Source organism: Ambystoma mexicanum, chromosome 10, assembly GCF_040938575.1.
Source record: "Ambystoma mexicanum isolate Mex_15411 chromosome 10, UKY_AmexF1_1, whole genome shotgun sequence".
Taxonomy (NCBI): domain Eukaryota; kingdom Metazoa; phylum Chordata; class Amphibia; order Caudata; family Ambystomatidae; genus Ambystoma; species Ambystoma mexicanum.
Genome location: NC_090932.1, coordinates 1,364,645,748 through 1,364,663,200, shown reverse-complemented (window position 1 = coordinate 1,364,663,200; position 17,453 = coordinate 1,364,645,748). Strand labels below are relative to the sequence as shown.

Here is a 17,453-nt window from a genome sequence, read left to right as displayed (position 1 = left end):
ACCCAGGCATCAGAAAGCATTGTGGACAGTGCAAAGGGTTTTAAATGTAATCCTTGCAACCACAGGGAGCCAATGAAGGGATTTCAGAGCTGGAGAGATACAATCCCAGGGCTTGAGGCCAAGGTTAGATCTCGCAGTCCTGTTCTGGATTAGTTGTAAAGGGTCGGAGAGTGGAGACAGGTAGATTTGGAAAGAGGCTGATACAGTAGTACAACCTATAGAGAATCAGAGCTTGGGAGACAAGCACCTTCTGAGGGAAGGAGAGGAAAGGAAGAGTGCCTTTAAGGAGGTGCAGTAAGAAGTTAGACTTTGTGGAGACATCAGAGATGTGTGCAGTGAAGGAAAGTGTGGAGTCAAAGATGACCCCAAGGTTCTTAGCTTCGCTGGTAGTGGCATGAGGAGAGCCAAGGGAGGCCAGCCAGACAGTGAGGGGAAAGGATGGAGGGGGTGTACCAATGAGGAGGATCTCAGTCTTTTTGGCATTTAAACAAAGATCATTTGTGGCACACCAATATTGAATGGTGATTAGGCTGATTCAGGTTTTCCAAGGCTTGAGTGCACTCCTCATTCCATCTGAACTTTTTAGGGAATTTTGGAGAGGAGACTACATTCAAGGGAGAAGCTATGGTCCCTGTAGTACGCAGTGAGACAGAGGAAGGCTCTCACCTGGGTTTGAGTAGTAGGGTGGCCCAGTTTTGTACAGCTTGTACTTTGCTAGGCAATGGCCTTATTTCACCTTTTCCTACCTCATGACCAAGGTATACCACTACTTTGCTCTGACCAATTTGACATTTACTTGCCTTTATGGTCAGATGGACCTGCTCAAGAGCCTGCAATACATATCCTAAGTGGTGAACATGGTGCTTCCAAGTAGGGCTGAACACTGCAATGTCATCCAAGTATGCCATGCAGAAGTTCTCCATCCCATTCCAAACTTGATTAACCATCCTTTGGAATGTAGCAGGTGCATTCTTGAATCCAAAAGGCATAACCTTAGACTGAGGCCTGCTGGGGTTGAAAATGCAGTTTTCTCCTTGGCATGGTCTGTCAGGGCTATTTGCCAATAGACTGAAGTAAGATCAATGGTACTGAGGTACTTGACTGCACCAAGTTTATCCACCAGTGCATCTGTCCTTGGCAAAGGATGGGCATCAGTCTTTGTGACTGCATTTAGAGCTCTATAGTCCACACAGAATCTCAACTCCTTGGATCCTGCCATTGGTACTAGAACAACTGGACTAGACCATGGACTTGTAGATGTCTCTGTGACCCCGAGATCAAGCATCTTGTTGACCTCCTCCTTTATGTGGGTCCTTAGATGGTCTGACATTCTGTAACCTCTGCTTCACACAGGTAAATAGTGACCAGTTAGAATTTCATGCTGGCCCCAAGGGGTCAAGCCTGGTGAAAGTGAAAACAGGGAGGCAAACTGATTTAACAGAAACTTGCGCTCCTCCTGTTGGTCAGATGTCAGATTAGAAGAGAGATTAGTAGTTTTGGGGTTTCTCCTTTCATTTGCATTAACCATCTCAAGGGTTGGTGGTCTGTCTGAATCACAAAAGTAGATACAAGTATGGTCTAAACTTCTTCAGAGACCACACAATAGCAAAGCATTCACGCTCAATGGCTGGCCCACCTTGATTCTGGTTCCTTCAGCTTCCTGCTGATGAAGCAAATGGGGTGTTCCCTATCTTTCTTATCCAGTTGACTAAGGACAGCACCTATAAAAGTATTAGAGGCATCTGTCTGCACAATGAAGGGTTGGTGATAATCAGGAACTCTTAGGACTGGAGCTTGACAAAGGGCTTTCTTCAGGTTTTCCAAGGCTTGAGTGCACTCCTCATTCCATCTGACCTTTTTAGGGAATTCTGGAGAGGAAATTACATTCAAGGGAGAAGCTATGGTCCCATAGTTCTCTATGAAGTTCCTGTAGTACCCAGTGAGGCCTAGGAAGGTTCTCACCTGGGTTTGAGAAGTAGGGGTGGCCCAGTTTTGTACAGCTTGTACTTTGCTAGGCAATGTCCTTATTTCACCTCCTCCTACCTCATGACCAAGGTAGACCACTTTGCTCTGACCAATTTGACATTTACTTGCCTTTATGGTCAGATGGACCTGCTCAAGAGCCTGCAATACATATCCTAGGTGGTCAACATGTTCCTTCCAAGTAGAGCTGAACATGGAAATGTCATCCAAGTATGCCATGCAGAAGTGAGTGAGTACGTTTTTTAGCAGCCACATGCTCCTATTAGGTTGCGGGTGTCACAGGTTGGAAAGCGATTCAACTGTTATGCTCTTTGGGGCACTACATTTTTGCCCTGGCTCTTGCATTAACGGCCCTTTTAATCCCTCTAAGTGCCATGCCAGTTACGAGGTCCTGCACTCCAGCAGGCAGAAACACGGGCATAGATATGTCTATGGAAGATAACACAGGCTTCACGTTAGGGTTGGAAACACCTATTACCCAGCCTGAAGTTATGAGCAGAGAGAAACCCCTTATACAGTCACCCTCCATTGCCTTTCATAGAAGTGTCAATAGGTTTTCAGAAGTGCTTGCTTTAAGTGCTAAACGGAGACAGAAGCTCAAACAGGAACAACTCTCCTTCTCAAACCTTTTGAGTATCAACAATGAGTGTGAGAATGACCTGAAACATGATAATTACCACGCTTGCTACCTCTCACTAATGCCTAAGCTCCTACATTCTAAGGCAGCTAACTCCTTTGATCATGGAACTACAGATGGTACCTATCCCCTGAATAAGGAACTCGATAAGCAGGAATACTACAGCTCGCTGGGCGCTCAATATGGATTATCTCTATTATCTAATCCTTAAAAGTAATGCAGATAGGGGTTACCTCTGTAGCAAGCATAGAAACATCAGCCACGTGGAGACACTTCAAGGCTCAGATGCTGCGCGACCTGGTGGCCTGTTGTAACATGAAGGATCTGCAGAGATGGGTGGCGTCTGTGGGCTCAACTTTGCCCTCTCCATCTTTATCGCATATACAAATGTTTACTCAGACTGAACCAGAGCCTAAAGGAATTGAAAAATCCATCCAAACCTCTCACGACCTCTATGGTGTCCATCAGGGTTGCCAAACAGATCCTATAGAATCTCCTCCTGCAGTTTTATCATCTTTTAATCTCCACGGGAGGTCGCCCATACGGCAGGTCCCAAATTACATCAATCATCGGCCAAAACAAGCGCAGGGGAAACAGCAACAAAACCAGGTGACTCCAGGCAGTCTGTACGCAAGGAAATCACAAATGCCCAATATTAAGAATGCGACCACCAACACCTTTGTCTTGGATCAAAGGAACTTTCTGATTACTAATGTCACTAAACTGGATGGGAAAGAGTCTAGAGAATCACTGAGAAACAAAGTGCTTGCTTGGCTACGACAAAGGGCAGGCCCTGGTGTGGTCAGAATGTCTGATCTTAAGATTCTACGCAGGATAGATTTCAGCGATTGGTGCTCCGAACATACCTGCGACTGTGTTCTAGTGTCCTGTGGGTTTAGCACTTTACCCCTTTACCTCAGAGCATGCAAATCCCCTCACTTGGGAAGCACTAACTGTAAACTGGTACTCTGACACACTCTAGTGAAGAGTTAACTTCCTTTCCTGGTTAACCTGCATGTCTGCAAGCTAAACTATTTATCGTTTCTGGCGACAGTTTTTTTTGCTTCCTTATAATATGTAGTCTTGCCCATTTTTCCATGTCTTATGTTTTATATTTGTGTGTGACTGTTTGTTATGTTGCGCCATCATGCCTTCGGGTCCATTGAGCGCAGTACAAGTGTAATAAAGTAAAGTAAAGTAAAGAAGTCCCCCATCCCATTCAGAACTTGATTAACCATCCTTTGGAATGTAGAAGGGGCACTCCTCCTGTTGTTCAGATGTCAGATTAGAAGAGGGATTAACTCCTTGTATTTTTGCATCTAAAGGCTGTCCTCTGAGTAGGTCAGGTAGAGGTTCACTCTCCCCCTCCTCTTGAGCTGAAGCTAGAAGCAAAGCTCCCACTTCTGGTCTTGAGACATAGGCCTTCAAGCGGTTGGGGTGAAAGACTCTGGGAGCCTCATTATGTCTGCCTAAATCCACCAGATAGTTCATCTCTCCAAGTTTTCCCACAACCCTGAAGGGTCCTATCCACTTGTCCTGCAAGGCCCTTTGCCTTGTGGGCAACATAACTAGCACAAGCTGGTCTTGAGGGAACTCAACAATGTTGGCCTTCTGGTCATGCCAATGTTTGACCAGAGCCTGACCTGCTTTCAAGTTATCACTAGCTTCTGCCATCAAGTGTGACATTCTCCTCCGGAGACCTATCACATAGTCAGTCACCCTGACTGGCTTAGGGGAAGGAACAATCTCCAACCCCTCCTTAATCAGGGCCAAAGGACCTCTGACTGGATGGCCATCAAGAAGTTCGAAGGGACTATATCCAACTCCCTCCTGAGGGACTTCTCTATAAGCAAAGAGAAGGCATGGCAGTAGAAGGTCCCACTTTCTTTTAAGGGATTCTTCTAAAACACCTATCATGCGCTTCATTGTTCGATTAAACCTCTCAATGAATCCCTTTGTTTGTGGATGGTAGGCTGTAGAGAACTTGTAAGTGACACCAAAGTTTTTCCACATGGCTTGCATGTAGTGGGACATAAAATTGGATCCCCTGTCGGATATCACGTCCTTAGGAAACGCAACTCTGGTAAAAATAACAAGTAGAGCCTTAGCCACAGCCTGAGCTGTAACAGTTCTCATAGGTATCGCCTCAGGATATCTAGTAGCATGGTCTACTACAACCAGGATAAACCTGTTTCCTGAAGATGTGGGATCGTCAAGGGGACCAACAATGTCGATTCCCACCCTTTCAAAAGGAAATCCCACCACTGGGAGAGGCACTAACGGTGCCACATTCTTGGCCCCACTCTTGCCAGAGGTTTGACAAGTGTGACAGCTCCTGCAGAATCTGTCAACTTCTGGACCCATTTTAGGCCAGTAGAAGTATAAAGAGAGCCGTTCCTTGGTCTTTTTGAAACTCAAGTGACCAGCCAAAGTTATCTCATTGGCCAACTGTAGGAACTGGAGTCTGTTTTCTAGGGGCACTACAAGTCTTTTGCAGTCCCCAGGGGTAGACTCGGTTCACTGTAGAAGAGGCCATCTTCCCAATGCAACCTATGCTTCCCAGGCTCTTGCCCATCGAGCTCAGAAGGTGCCTGTAGGTGAGCACCTTCAAGAGTATGACACTCTCTTTGTCCTCTGCTGAAGTCTAACTTGTTGGGTCCACCTTCTGCCCGTAAAGATTGCAGCTCAGGATGGTCAGCAGGATCCAGATCTCCAACTAGAGTAAGGGAGTAAGGTCCCATTCCAGATCTGATTCTTCAGTAGCTGGATCAACCACACAGGGTTGTGCCTCACACTCAGTCTCAGCTGGTGGAGGAGTCACTGGTGTGACTTTGGACAATCTTGGGGATGTCCTAGTTGGTAGCACATGGGTGCTATCTGCTTTCTTCTGAGAGGTCTTAGGTTTCCCCTTTGTCTCTTTCTTTTTGAAATAGCAGTTAGTAAGACCTGTGGACTGGGGTGATAGTTTCCTCTATCAATTCCCCTGGAGAACCTCTCAAGTTCCTCTCCCTTGCAGGCCTAGTGAGCTCCTGTTTCCTTTTACTGGGAGGCCTGGAGGTACTAGACACAACTAAAGAGTTTTCAGGTCATTACCCAACAGGACTCTCCCAGGCACCTCACTCTGCACACTAACAGGTAACTTGACAGTCATGTCATTGCACTGGATGAGAGCTGGTAACTGGGGAAGCATTTTCACAGGGCCTCCAGCAAACTTGGTTAGGTGTCTGGGTGCCTTAGCAACATCTTCAACCTTGAAAAATGATTCATCAGCCACAGTTCTGCTGGCTCCAGTGTCTCTGATGGCAGGGGTCTCCTGGCCATTCACAAGAACACTATCTTTATAATACTCTTTAGTATTATATAGGATGGAATTAAAGACATCTAAATTCTGTTGTTCCCACAAACCCAGGGACACTAAAGAAACACTAGCTGAAACTCTCATGGGTTCATCAGCCAGTAGGTGAAAATTTCCACTTGCCATAGGTACTTCTTCCTCTGGGGAGAAGGCTAAGGAGACTGTGTGGACCCCTGCAGGTTTACCCTTACATTTGGGATCCCCTTTCACATGGTCAGTTGACCCACAAACATAACATTTCCCAAATATGTTGATGAATGGGGGTTTGTTCTGAACTCCTTCTGGTTTGAGTCCAGAAGGGGCACTAGCCTGATTTGGTTTTCCTTTTGGCTTACCCTTGTTATATTTGGGGCCCTATTTTGGATTGGAGGTATTAGAATTCTCCTTGTTATCTTTCTTTGGCTGCTTTCCCTCATCCTTTTTCTGAGTTGCCACAGAATCCTTGTGAGTAGCCCTGTTGGCAACCCACAAGTCAGCAGCCTTAGCTAACTTCTTTGAATCTATCTCCTTAGAATCGGCCATGTGCTGTCTGAGCTCAGGAGAGCAGGAATCATATATTGACTCCAACATACCAAGATTGCTCATACCTTCATAAGTGTTAACTCTGTAACCCTTAATCCAATCCTCTAAGTTCTTCAAACATTCACACACCCAGGTAGTCCAAGGGGTACCATCATGCTTTTTGAGGGTCCTAAACCTCTTCAGGTACTGGGTAGGGGTCTTCCCAAATCTAGCAATTAAAGCTAGCTTCACACACTCATAATCCATCCTATCCACCTCCCACAACGTCATCACAACATCAGATGCAACAGTTAGTAGCCTAGAGAAGAGCCAAGGAAGCAACTGAATCCCTGTAATGTCTTGAATCCCATGGTTATATTCAAACATTGCCAACCAATCCAAAATATCAAGCTTAGCCTCATACATACCAACAATTTCTCTTAGGACTGGATGACCTAGAAGAGTCTGGGAGAGAAGCATTCTCAATAGACATTTTTTTCATTTCTAGTGAATGATTCAACTCCATTTCTCTGAGCTTAAGTTCTTGATGCTTTTGTTCAGTTTGAGCATGAATACGTTTGAATTCCAATTCAAGCCTCATCTTTTCTAGATGAATGAATTCAGGACTGAGTGTAGGACCGGATGGGGCACCAGTGGACAAAGGTTGAGGTTGCTGAGCAAGTAGAGGAGCAATAGGGCCTACATTGTGAGATTCATCTGCCTCATCTAACTCATCCATAATATTTGACACATTATCATCCTCATAATTTTCCACATTTGCTGGAGGGGCAAGTATTTCTGTCCCACTCCCCAGACTTTGGTATTCCAACAACTTTTCAATTAATTATGACTTTTTGCCTTTAACAGAGAGATTCCTTTCTCTACACAAATTTTTCAAATGATCAACAGTGTAAGTAAGGAGGGTCTCCTGACTGCAGCTTTCCAGATCAGACATGATTAAAATTTCTATTAGTGGTGTTTAGCCTTGTGGTTAGTTGAGCCAATGTAATAGCAGCACTCTAAGTGTAATCACTATACTTTATCCCACCTCTGCCACTAGGGTAGGCAGAATCATATGCAGTACCCTTTGGGAACACCACACACTATTAAGATACAAGTGTAAGTACAATTTCACCTTTGGTACAAGCCTGTACTACACAGTAAAGTGGTAGCGATGGCTGAGCAGCCAAATTTATCTCAAGAGTAAAGTGAGAAGTAGCAGAGGTTACACAAAGGACAACAATTACTATGGTTCAAATAAACACTGATTCTAGGTTTCTGGGTAAAAGAATATACATTTATTTACACCATCATTTATAAAACAGTTCACTATCACAAAGCAGCAGAAACTCACAATCTTGATATACTATAACGACCCCCAGTCAATTCTGGACAAGTTAGGCTCAAAATGAAGTGTGATAAAAATGGCACTCCAGTAATTTAAAAGGGAGGAAAGCCAAGGTTATTCAAAATCAACAACACCAACAAGTTATACGCAAGGCAATCTATAAAATGCTACTACAACTAGGATTCAAAGCAATAGGCCTGGGCCAATGTTAATGGTTCAGAGTCTTTGCAGAGGATGACACAGTTCAGATTAGTTTGCGGTTAAGTCTTTGCCAAGAGTACAAAACAAAGTTGGCCGGAGGAAATGTTATTCAAAGGAGCCTTCGGAGAGGCGAAAGATTTCAAGCACTTTCACTGCGGTCAGACGGAACAAACGACCGGATTTGCACGGTACTTTAAATGGAGAAGAATGCTGTAGCTGAAGCAGTTGTTCCTGGCAGTTCCTGCAGGCTCATGGTTCCTGAAGCGACTGTCGTGGTGAAAAGAAGGAGGATGTTTGGAGGGCCCTGCACTGCCCAGGGAAGAAAACAGCAGCAGAGCAAAACATCGAATAAAAGGAGCGCTCCTTAAAACCCAAACAGGTTCCATTCCTCCTGGCTATCCGGTTAACTGCAGCGATGCACAGCAAATTCGACCAGGAGAGTGAGGCCAGCATCTGGTGTTTGGCAAGCTGGTTGGTTCCACCAAGCTCAAGGGAAGAACATTCCTTCCAGATCTTCTCTGTCATAGAAGTTTCGGGGGAGATTCGGACCTGCAGCAGGGCTTCATCGGGATGTCCTGCAGTTGCCTGTAGTCGTCTTCCTTAAGCTTCTCTGCGGTTCTCTCGATCCAGTGGCGACTCTCCCTTCCAGTCCCAGGGACTGGCTTTTTATGCACCAAATCCCACATTCACACAGCCTGGCTGTAAATCACACAGCAGGGTGGCTGTCCTGGCAGGATAGCCACCTAGCCAATCAAACTAGAGCTCGACTTGGGTCTCCAAGGAGACCCTGTGCAGGGGGCCTCAAACTCCTCCCTCACATCCTGTCCACCCAGACACTCAGGTGCCTAAGGAGGGCTTCTGTGCAGAAGCCCGCCAAAGTATGGTGAACAAAGGAGTCAAACCTGGTTTGGCACGCAGAGTAAAACACAAGAAAGACCTTTACAAAAAGAAATGGCGAATAAACCCTACCAGAACCAAATAAAAATAAAAGGGGTCCAGCGGGTTAGAGTTTGAGGCTACCACCATAGCCTCTAACATTACCTAGGCTATTTTCATAGCTTGCGGTAGAATAAAAATGGTAGATACCACTGCCACCAGCCAAATCTTAGAGAAAGGGGAACATGGAAATGTCCCATGAGAATCAGACAAAAGGGGATACCTATTAACCCCTCCAGTACTCTATTGGAAGATAGGTTGTACTGGGTCTGTACATTTTAAAAGAATAGTAAAGTCAATGGCAACTTTGTATGTTCTGGGAGACACTAATCAGTCCCAGAAAATGGAGTTTCAAGTGGGAAGTCTGAAAAGACAACCCTGTGTCACTGCACTGAAGGTGCTGTGTGACAAACAGTAAAAAGATGATGCCTATGGAGTGGGTGAGACTCCATAGCCCATGAGCATAAAATGAAAAACAAACAGCAAAACACATGTAAGAGTGAGAAAAAAAGGATCACACTCCTACCAGGTAAAAAGACAAAACCCTAGAAATCCAGCAAAGCTGCTGAGGGACTCAACAGGTAAGGGAAATTAGCCATTCTGGAGAATTCTCCCTAACAGTGAGATACTCTCTGATATGAAAAGAGGGCATTTTGGTGGAAGGTATGTTATAGAAGGAACTGATTTGTAGAGTCCAGTGGACATTGAACATACAGTTGTTAAATCTGTTATTTCTTTATAACACAAGTCCCAATCCATAATCATTAAGTGCTCTGTCAGGCAGATTAAGTGATATATCTGCCCCCTTCTTAACTAAAAGAGTATTTCCACAGGCACCATTTTGGAATGTAACAGCCTGCCTGACAGTGTCATTGTTTACATGGGTCAGATCCTTGTTAACTTTTCACTGCTGCAGTTATTGTAACCGCACATAACAGTGAATTCATATATTCATTGTATTATATGAACTCATGTTATTTTACAGCTCAGTATTTTTTCAAGATCTTTCAAATGTTTCCTTAAAGCTTTGGAAATCCTGTGGGCGCGCCGTGTGGAAGTTGTGTGTGCACCACTTTTGTTCGAGCAGCTTGTGATATTTCTTGTAAGGTAGAAACCAGCAACACCTCATCTAAACAACAGGGCCTTGGCAGTATGAACATGAGACATGGCTAATTTATGTAGCACTAGCTCCAAATACAAGTCAGGGACTTTCAAACAAGAACGAGACTTCATTGACGCAGGACGTGTGTCAGTTTAGCAGCCTTTAAGATGTGGAAGTATGGGGAATTATAAAATATAAAAAAGTCTACAATAACAGGCTTTGGCAACAGCAATAGGCTTAAATGTAGGGACTAAGCCTTGTTGCCCCTGTGTAGCTTTAAATGAATACAGAGGCCTCATTATAAGCATGGCAGTCCGGGAACTACGGCACCAGTTAGTAGTTCCCAGACTGCCATACTGTGAGCTGTGCTCGCGGGCGCCTGACCTGGCAGGCAGAGCGGCATCCGCAAGCACAGCATGTCCGATGCACCGGCACCATTCTGAATGGTGCCGGTGCATCCGACATCCCATGCCCTATGGGGGCGAATGGGGATGGGTAGTCCGTTATTGCCGGGACACCCGCGAATGGGCGATTATTGGGTCCACCGAACTCGGCATGACCCGTTTCTTGCCCATTCGCGGGTGCCAGTTAAAATGCAACTCCGGCTACCGCCAGAGTTGTAATGAGGCTCTAAATTTACACATGTATGCCTATTGGCTGTGCCAATGCTTGTTTTCTGTTGTACGTTTTGCTTTATATATATGTTTGGAACCTTATGATGAATAGATTTGTCAATTCAATCTCATCATAGAACAAGCAGCAGGTAAGGCGATGGGTGTAAATAAGGGATCTTTTACTTTAGAAATTCCCATTCCCATAAATGACCTTGAGTTTTGTGTGTTTTAGAACGCACCCATGCTTCAAGTGGCTCATCTATATCACTACCTAACTGCTTAATGACTTGGACTTACCTTAGCCAATAGTGTAGAATTTATTCTATTCAATGTAGAAATCTGGCCAAATGATAAGCCAGTTATTAAAATGCCAAGCACTGTGTCACCAGACCCCAAGTAGAGCATTAAATAAGACAACACATATGAACATTTCTTGGTATGACCACATGAGAATTTCTATGATTTCTTCAACATATTGGCACTCATTACAACCTTGGCAGAGGACCATGGTGCTATTAGCACCATGGTCCATGCCGCTAAGGTTACGATTCCGCCATGGTGGATGGCGGAATTACCGCCCCATTCCAAGGTGAGTGGGGCGGTAATTCCCCATTCACCATTTGCCCTTCCCCATTCCCATTTTTGCCCCCAGAGGGCATAATGGGAATGGGGAAGGCGCTAATTACAGCACCGTAAATTATGGTGCCGTAATTAGCTCCAAAGTCCCTTTGCGGGTTGGATTTAAACACCAACCCGCAAAGGGACACTTGTAATCAGGCGTTAAGGGTTAATGGCGCCGACGGCGCCGTTAAACCCTTAACGCCTGAGTTGTAATGAGGGCCATTGTGTGATCGAAATTCTGTCACTAAATCTTGTCTGGGTCGTGGATTGCTATGATTTTATATGATATGATATGGCATTTATAACGCACCTATACACAAGTGTTTGGGAGTTACAAGCCATTTTCCAAACCAAAAGTCATGAGACATTCCTGTCCAAGTCCACACATAACCAGTACTTTTTCTATTTTCAGGCCATTGCAGAGCTCTTCCAGTCACTTGATTTGGATAAGAAAAGTGTTGTGGTGGGACGCAGTCAGGTATGCTGTCACACCGCCTTTAACATTCACTTTGAAAAGTATTGGCAGCATGCTTGTCAGTGCACATGAACTCAACTTGCAATGATAGTAGTGTAAACATATGGAGGCCATGCATGCCATGCAAAGGTTGTGGGTGGGTGAGTGGCAGACTATCAAGGTAGGTACATGGGATAAGGCAGAGATCTGTTATTGTCTTTGTCTGAAATTAAGACTGTGTTTGAAATACTCTTTAAAGTAATGAAGGATTGACTCTGATCTGATGTGTCTGTGCATCGGAACTGTTGGCCATGAGGAAATGGTAGGACTTTGCGCTTGCATATTTTGCACAAATGCAAGACTCGAATAAAGGTTTTGTTGACGCTTGGCCTGTCCACCGTATTTATTTATTTCCATGGATCGACTACCACCTCAAAGCATTTCCGTCTGCTAATCTACATTCTTGACTTTTCAGTCTAAAATACACAGGACTTTTAACACGTTCAACTAAATATTAAAAGGGGTCAAGACATGGGATAGAAAATACCACAATTTCGAATTGCTCCAAATCAATTATTCAACCTCTTTAACAGTGCTACTCAGCCTTGTAGTGTGAGAAAGAAGGTCCGTTAAGTACTGCATGACAAGTAAATGGAGGATCATATATGCATATAACCTAGTAGGATCTTAATACTTTTAAACGTACACAACCATCATTTCAAACTGTTATGTTATGTTGAAGTGTATTAAAGTGCTTGCTAATGTATTAACCTAGCTCGAGGCCAATGCTGCACTGGACAATAATACATTTCATGTGTTTATCATTGCAAACCACCCCACCCACAAAAATATCAGACGTCGGCAATCATAAATGACATCCAAAACAGCAAGCATAAGGGGACGATTAATGGATTTATTTGCGTGGGAAATCGGGGATTTGTGCACCACTCGGCGTGCAAAACCCTGTTTGTCGATTCATGGAAACGACTGCGTGGCACTTTTTCGTAACTTGTGTTGAGTTGGCCAAGGTACAAGAGGTCGAGTAACTTGCGCGAGATACCATGCAGAGCTTGGGCGAGGCCTGCGCAGAGGGCGGAGTAGGGGACGGAACTCAAAAAATGAGGAGGAACAGGGGGAAAAGTGGGCGTTACGAGGGACGGGCTGCAGGCAGCCCATAGCATGCCAACAAATGCGCATGACAAAGCATATTCATGGATGTGACCGCGCAACCTCTCACCTCTGAAATGCCCTTGCAAATCCCTCCATCTCTCCGACACCCGAAGGCAGGCGTAAATACACTTGTGCATAGGAATCGCAGTGCAAAGGTGGGTTTGCATTTTGGATTTAGGGGTGCGTGTCTGCAGCTGGGAATCCGATCGGACTTAGGTGTGCGCGTCTGCTTTGAAGTGGGGAGCAGGAACGGTTTGCTGGGGTTTGCACACAGATTTTCAGAGTTTTACCCATCAAGGAGCCATTAACAGTTACAAGGGAGCCCCCACAGGTTACCTCAGATATAGGACCGCTTGCGGGGAACCCCATGCAATGGTTGAAGGGGCCATTTGCACCCGGCAGAGTGTGCAAAGTTAGCTGTTCTGGCTGTTTTTGATTTGCGTAGGGTGTGTCAGGGGCGTTCTGACGGCGACTTGTGTGTATGGTTTCTTTGGGCAGAAAATTCCATGAATACGCATGGTACGCATTTTTTATTCTGCGCGTAGGCTCACGCAGTGTCATTCTCAGCGTGCGGCCCTTGCAGGACTAATGCACTCTTTTCCACGAATCAACCCATTAAAGACATCTTGTAAAAAAAGCCAGTCCTCGGCTGACCGCGTGACGTAGTCGAGCAAATGTCATGACAGATAACTTGTGGACTATTAGGAACAATAGGCCGATTATAGTTTTGTTATTTCTTGATAAGAAGAAACTCAATATTGAAGGATTAGTCACTAAATAAGATGCACTGGCCACCATATATGTTCAATCTATCTCCTGCATAGCAGAGAGTACGTGACTATGAGTCTCATTACACGGTAGGCGGTAAGGGATTACCGGTACTGGTATTTTGCCGGTACCGGTAAATCCTTACCGCCTTACTACGAGGTCCCTTTGCGGGTTGAGGAATTTAACGCCTGCTTTTTGCAGGCGTTAAAAACCAACCCGCAAAGGGACCCAGGGAGCTAATTACGGTACCGCAATTTGCGGTGCCGTAATTAGCACCTTCCCCTTTCCCATTATGCCCTATGGGGCAAAAATGGGAATGGGGAAGGGCAATGGTGGAAGGGGGAATTACCGCCCCGCCAACCTTGGAATGGGGCGGTAATTCCCCTTTCCACCAAGGCGGTGCCGGTATTTTACCGGCATGAACCATGGCGCTAATTGCGCCATGGTTCTCCGCCTACCGTGTAATGAGGCCCTATGTTGCCTTAAACACTGATGACTGACTGTGAAATGACTGACCGCAGGCATTGATTTTCAAACCAGATCGGAGGAAAACTCTGACGAGTCCTATTATCAAACCGCCATCTGAGCGCTGTAGGCAAAACACACGCCGTGAAAAGCAGGCCGACAGAGCAATGCCACCATGCCCTTGAGGGAGAGCAGAAGACTGAACTGCAATTCAGAATTTAAAGGCATGGAGCAGATGTTTACATTTCTTTGGATACCTACAACACAGAAGAGCCTTCAAACTCTAAACAATGTGAGAATGAAAGCACATCACAGCTGAAGTATAGAAGATATTTTATTTTACAGTGCTTAAGATTGAGGTCCACAGAGGCCATCCAGTCCTCATGGTAAGAGAAGAATGACATGCAAGCAGAGATTGCCATCAGTGTATTACACTTGCAGTGAAGGGGGAGTATCATCTTTGTATCTGCAAGCAGTGATACTTGCCACCATCCAGCAGATTGCCCATTAGATCCACATAGATGTCAGGCCTTGTCAGAGACAGCGTTTCCAAAATAATGCTCAATGAGGGAAAGACCCAGGTGCATCCCTTCTCACAAATTGGCCAGTGTCAAAAAGGAAGTAGATGAACAGTCAATAACTGTACCCCAAACCTACATGCGAGCAAAGACATGAGAAAGAGTGCCCCATGGCTGACAGAATCAAAGACAACCAAGAGATCAACAAGGACCAGGAACCAGATAGCGTCTCCATCCATTACATCGAGGTAACTGTCTCTCTGTTTCCCGTACCTCTCTCTGTTTCCCGTACCTCGCTGCCGTACACTGGAACACCCTCCCTAGCTCCCTGCGCTCTGAACCCTCACTGACCGCCTTTCGGAAAACCCTGAAAACGACCCTGTTCATCTAACAATTACATGGCCTAGCCCTCATAATTGTATTGTATGATGTATTATGTGATATATCTGATCACAGGTCACTGCCTTAATGTAACCCAAGGCACAACCTGCTCACATTGTAACTACGTCTTCCTGCAAGTAACAGTGCCACAATGCCCCTGGGCTGCCTGCGCGCTATATAAATTTAATAAATAAATAAATAAATAAATCTCTACTGCAAAGAGGCTGAGGCCCAGATGGATGTACCCCAAGCAGTGATTGGGCTTTAAAAGGTTGATGAAGAAGAGCAGCTACTGCTGCCTCAATAATCTTAAGGGCAAGGTAATAATGGGGCAAAGCGTACCCGTACAGATTTGAGGATAGCGGAATAATAATAAGATCGAATAATACACTGCAGAGAAAAAGAAGATCTTTTGGAACTCATTATGGAATAATAATGTAATCATCAGAGGGAGTTAACACAATGGGCCTCATTACGAGGTGGGAGGTAAGGGATTACCAGCACCAGTAAGGGCACCCTTGCCGGTAATCCCTTACCTCCCTACTACGAGTTCCCTTTGCGGGTCCTTCCTTAACGCCTGGTTTTTACAGGCGTTAAGGACGGGACCCGCAAAGGGACTCTAAAGCTGATAACGGTACCGTTATTAGCGCCTTCCCCATACCCATTGAGCCCTATGGGAGCTCAAATGGGATTGGGGAATGGCCCTGGTGAATGGGGAATTACCGGTCCCTCCGACCTCAGAATGGACCGTTAATCGCTCCATTCACCAGGGTGGAGTCGGAGGGGTTTTGGAGGCAGCCATGGAGCTAATAGCTAATAGCTCCATGGCTGCCTCCAACCTCGTAATGAGGCCCCATGATGATAGAAGGTTATTTATTTATTTATTACCAGAAAGACAAGGTCGTCTTGATAGGAAAAGTGTACCAACAGGCAATTAGCCAGTGCACCAAATAGAAACACAATGAGCCAGAATTTCAAGAATCAATGTATTCTAGGTGTAATAACCCACAGATGCCTCTCACACTGCCCCCCCACCTCGCTCAGAAATTCATTTAAGTCCAGTCTACAACACCAACAAGAACTGTCTATACCAACTGGCTTACCCTGCCTAAATTCAGACTGACCAGAGTGGGCGGCTGTAGCTACCCAGTCATTGCAGTGAAACTCTGGAATGCACTACCCGCCCCCCACTCTGAGAGCGGAGAGAAAATACTGGACCTTCCGCAAATTACGGAAAAAAGGTCTCTTCAAATAGAGCATCTGCCTATTGGTTCAACATATGCCTTTTCATGTACCCATGGGTTTAGTGCCCGGTATAAATGCAAAAATAAATAAATAAACTCACAATATTACCACTGCACTTTCAGAAGAATACAGCATAAATTGAGCCCAGCAGGGGAGGAATGGAAGTGACGGGAGACAGACACGTTAATACTAAAATAATAAGGAACTGCACAGCAAGGCATCTGTCGGCAAGATGAAAATGCAACTGTAAATGTCTGCAGCAGCACTGCTAAGGGGAAGCTATACACCGATGTCCATTCCCATGGTAACGGAAAGCTTGCAAATCATAGGCTGCCCCTGAATATGTATAACTGTTTCTAGGAAAGAAACCCGAGCCTTCAAAGAGCATCCAGACCGTCAGCACAGCTTCACCTTCTTAGAACAAGCACAAACAGGTTTTTGATAAGAGAAAAGTCCAGAAGCTATTTATTTCATCAATATTGAACGAAAAAGGCACAGAAGGCAGCAACACATTGCATTGAATTGGCAGTAATGTAAAAACAAGAGACCTCGTCGAGATTCCTCTCAGCATCCATGCACCTTACGTTTCTAAGTTAATTTATAAACGATGCTAATTGCAGTCATGCTGCCCATATACAGTCTCGATTCATGTGTTGCAAGTGACTTTAGTAAACTAAGAGCCAACATCACTAACAGACAACAATCAGCCGAAGAGACAGTGTCATGTGAGTCCTCAGGGTTAGGTGTGCTCTACAAATGCCAAGATAAATACATACATACATACATAAATATTCAGTAGAGGCAAGTTAGTTATTTGTGGTGGTGATAACGTTCCCTTTGTGTGAAATACAATTGCTCTGGAGAGTCTTAATAGCTCAACGCATTTCCAAACACGAATTGTCATCAATTAATTTGCCTTGGAATATACATAACACAGCCTTACAAGGTATCCATGGAGTTCTCTAATAGGGGATGGTATGTATCCAGGCTTCCTCAGTTCACACTCCGGTATGGAAAGCTGAACAAAAATGTCCACACCTGATGAAAAGGTTGACTTATTTATATATTCTCAGAGAGAATCGCACCATCTTTCAACAGTTTGACAGTTGCTTGATCCTAACCTAATCACTGTCCGTCACCAGTATGCTGAACAG

At 45.0% G+C, this 17,453-nt stretch overlaps 1 protein-coding gene across 1 annotated transcript in view; it reads left to right on the top strand.

Annotated features, from left to right (window-relative positions):
• Positions 1 to 17,453, top strand: part of MYO18B (myosin XVIIIB) — a 1,784,667-nt gene that overhangs the window by 650,805 nt on the left and 1,116,409 nt on the right. The window contains exon 22 of the mRNA XM_069620271.1: positions 11,711 to 11,776. Within this exon, the coding sequence (XP_069476372.1) occupies positions 11,711 to 11,776 (66 nt within the window). The remainder of the gene's footprint in view (positions 1 to 11,710; positions 11,777 to 17,453) is intronic.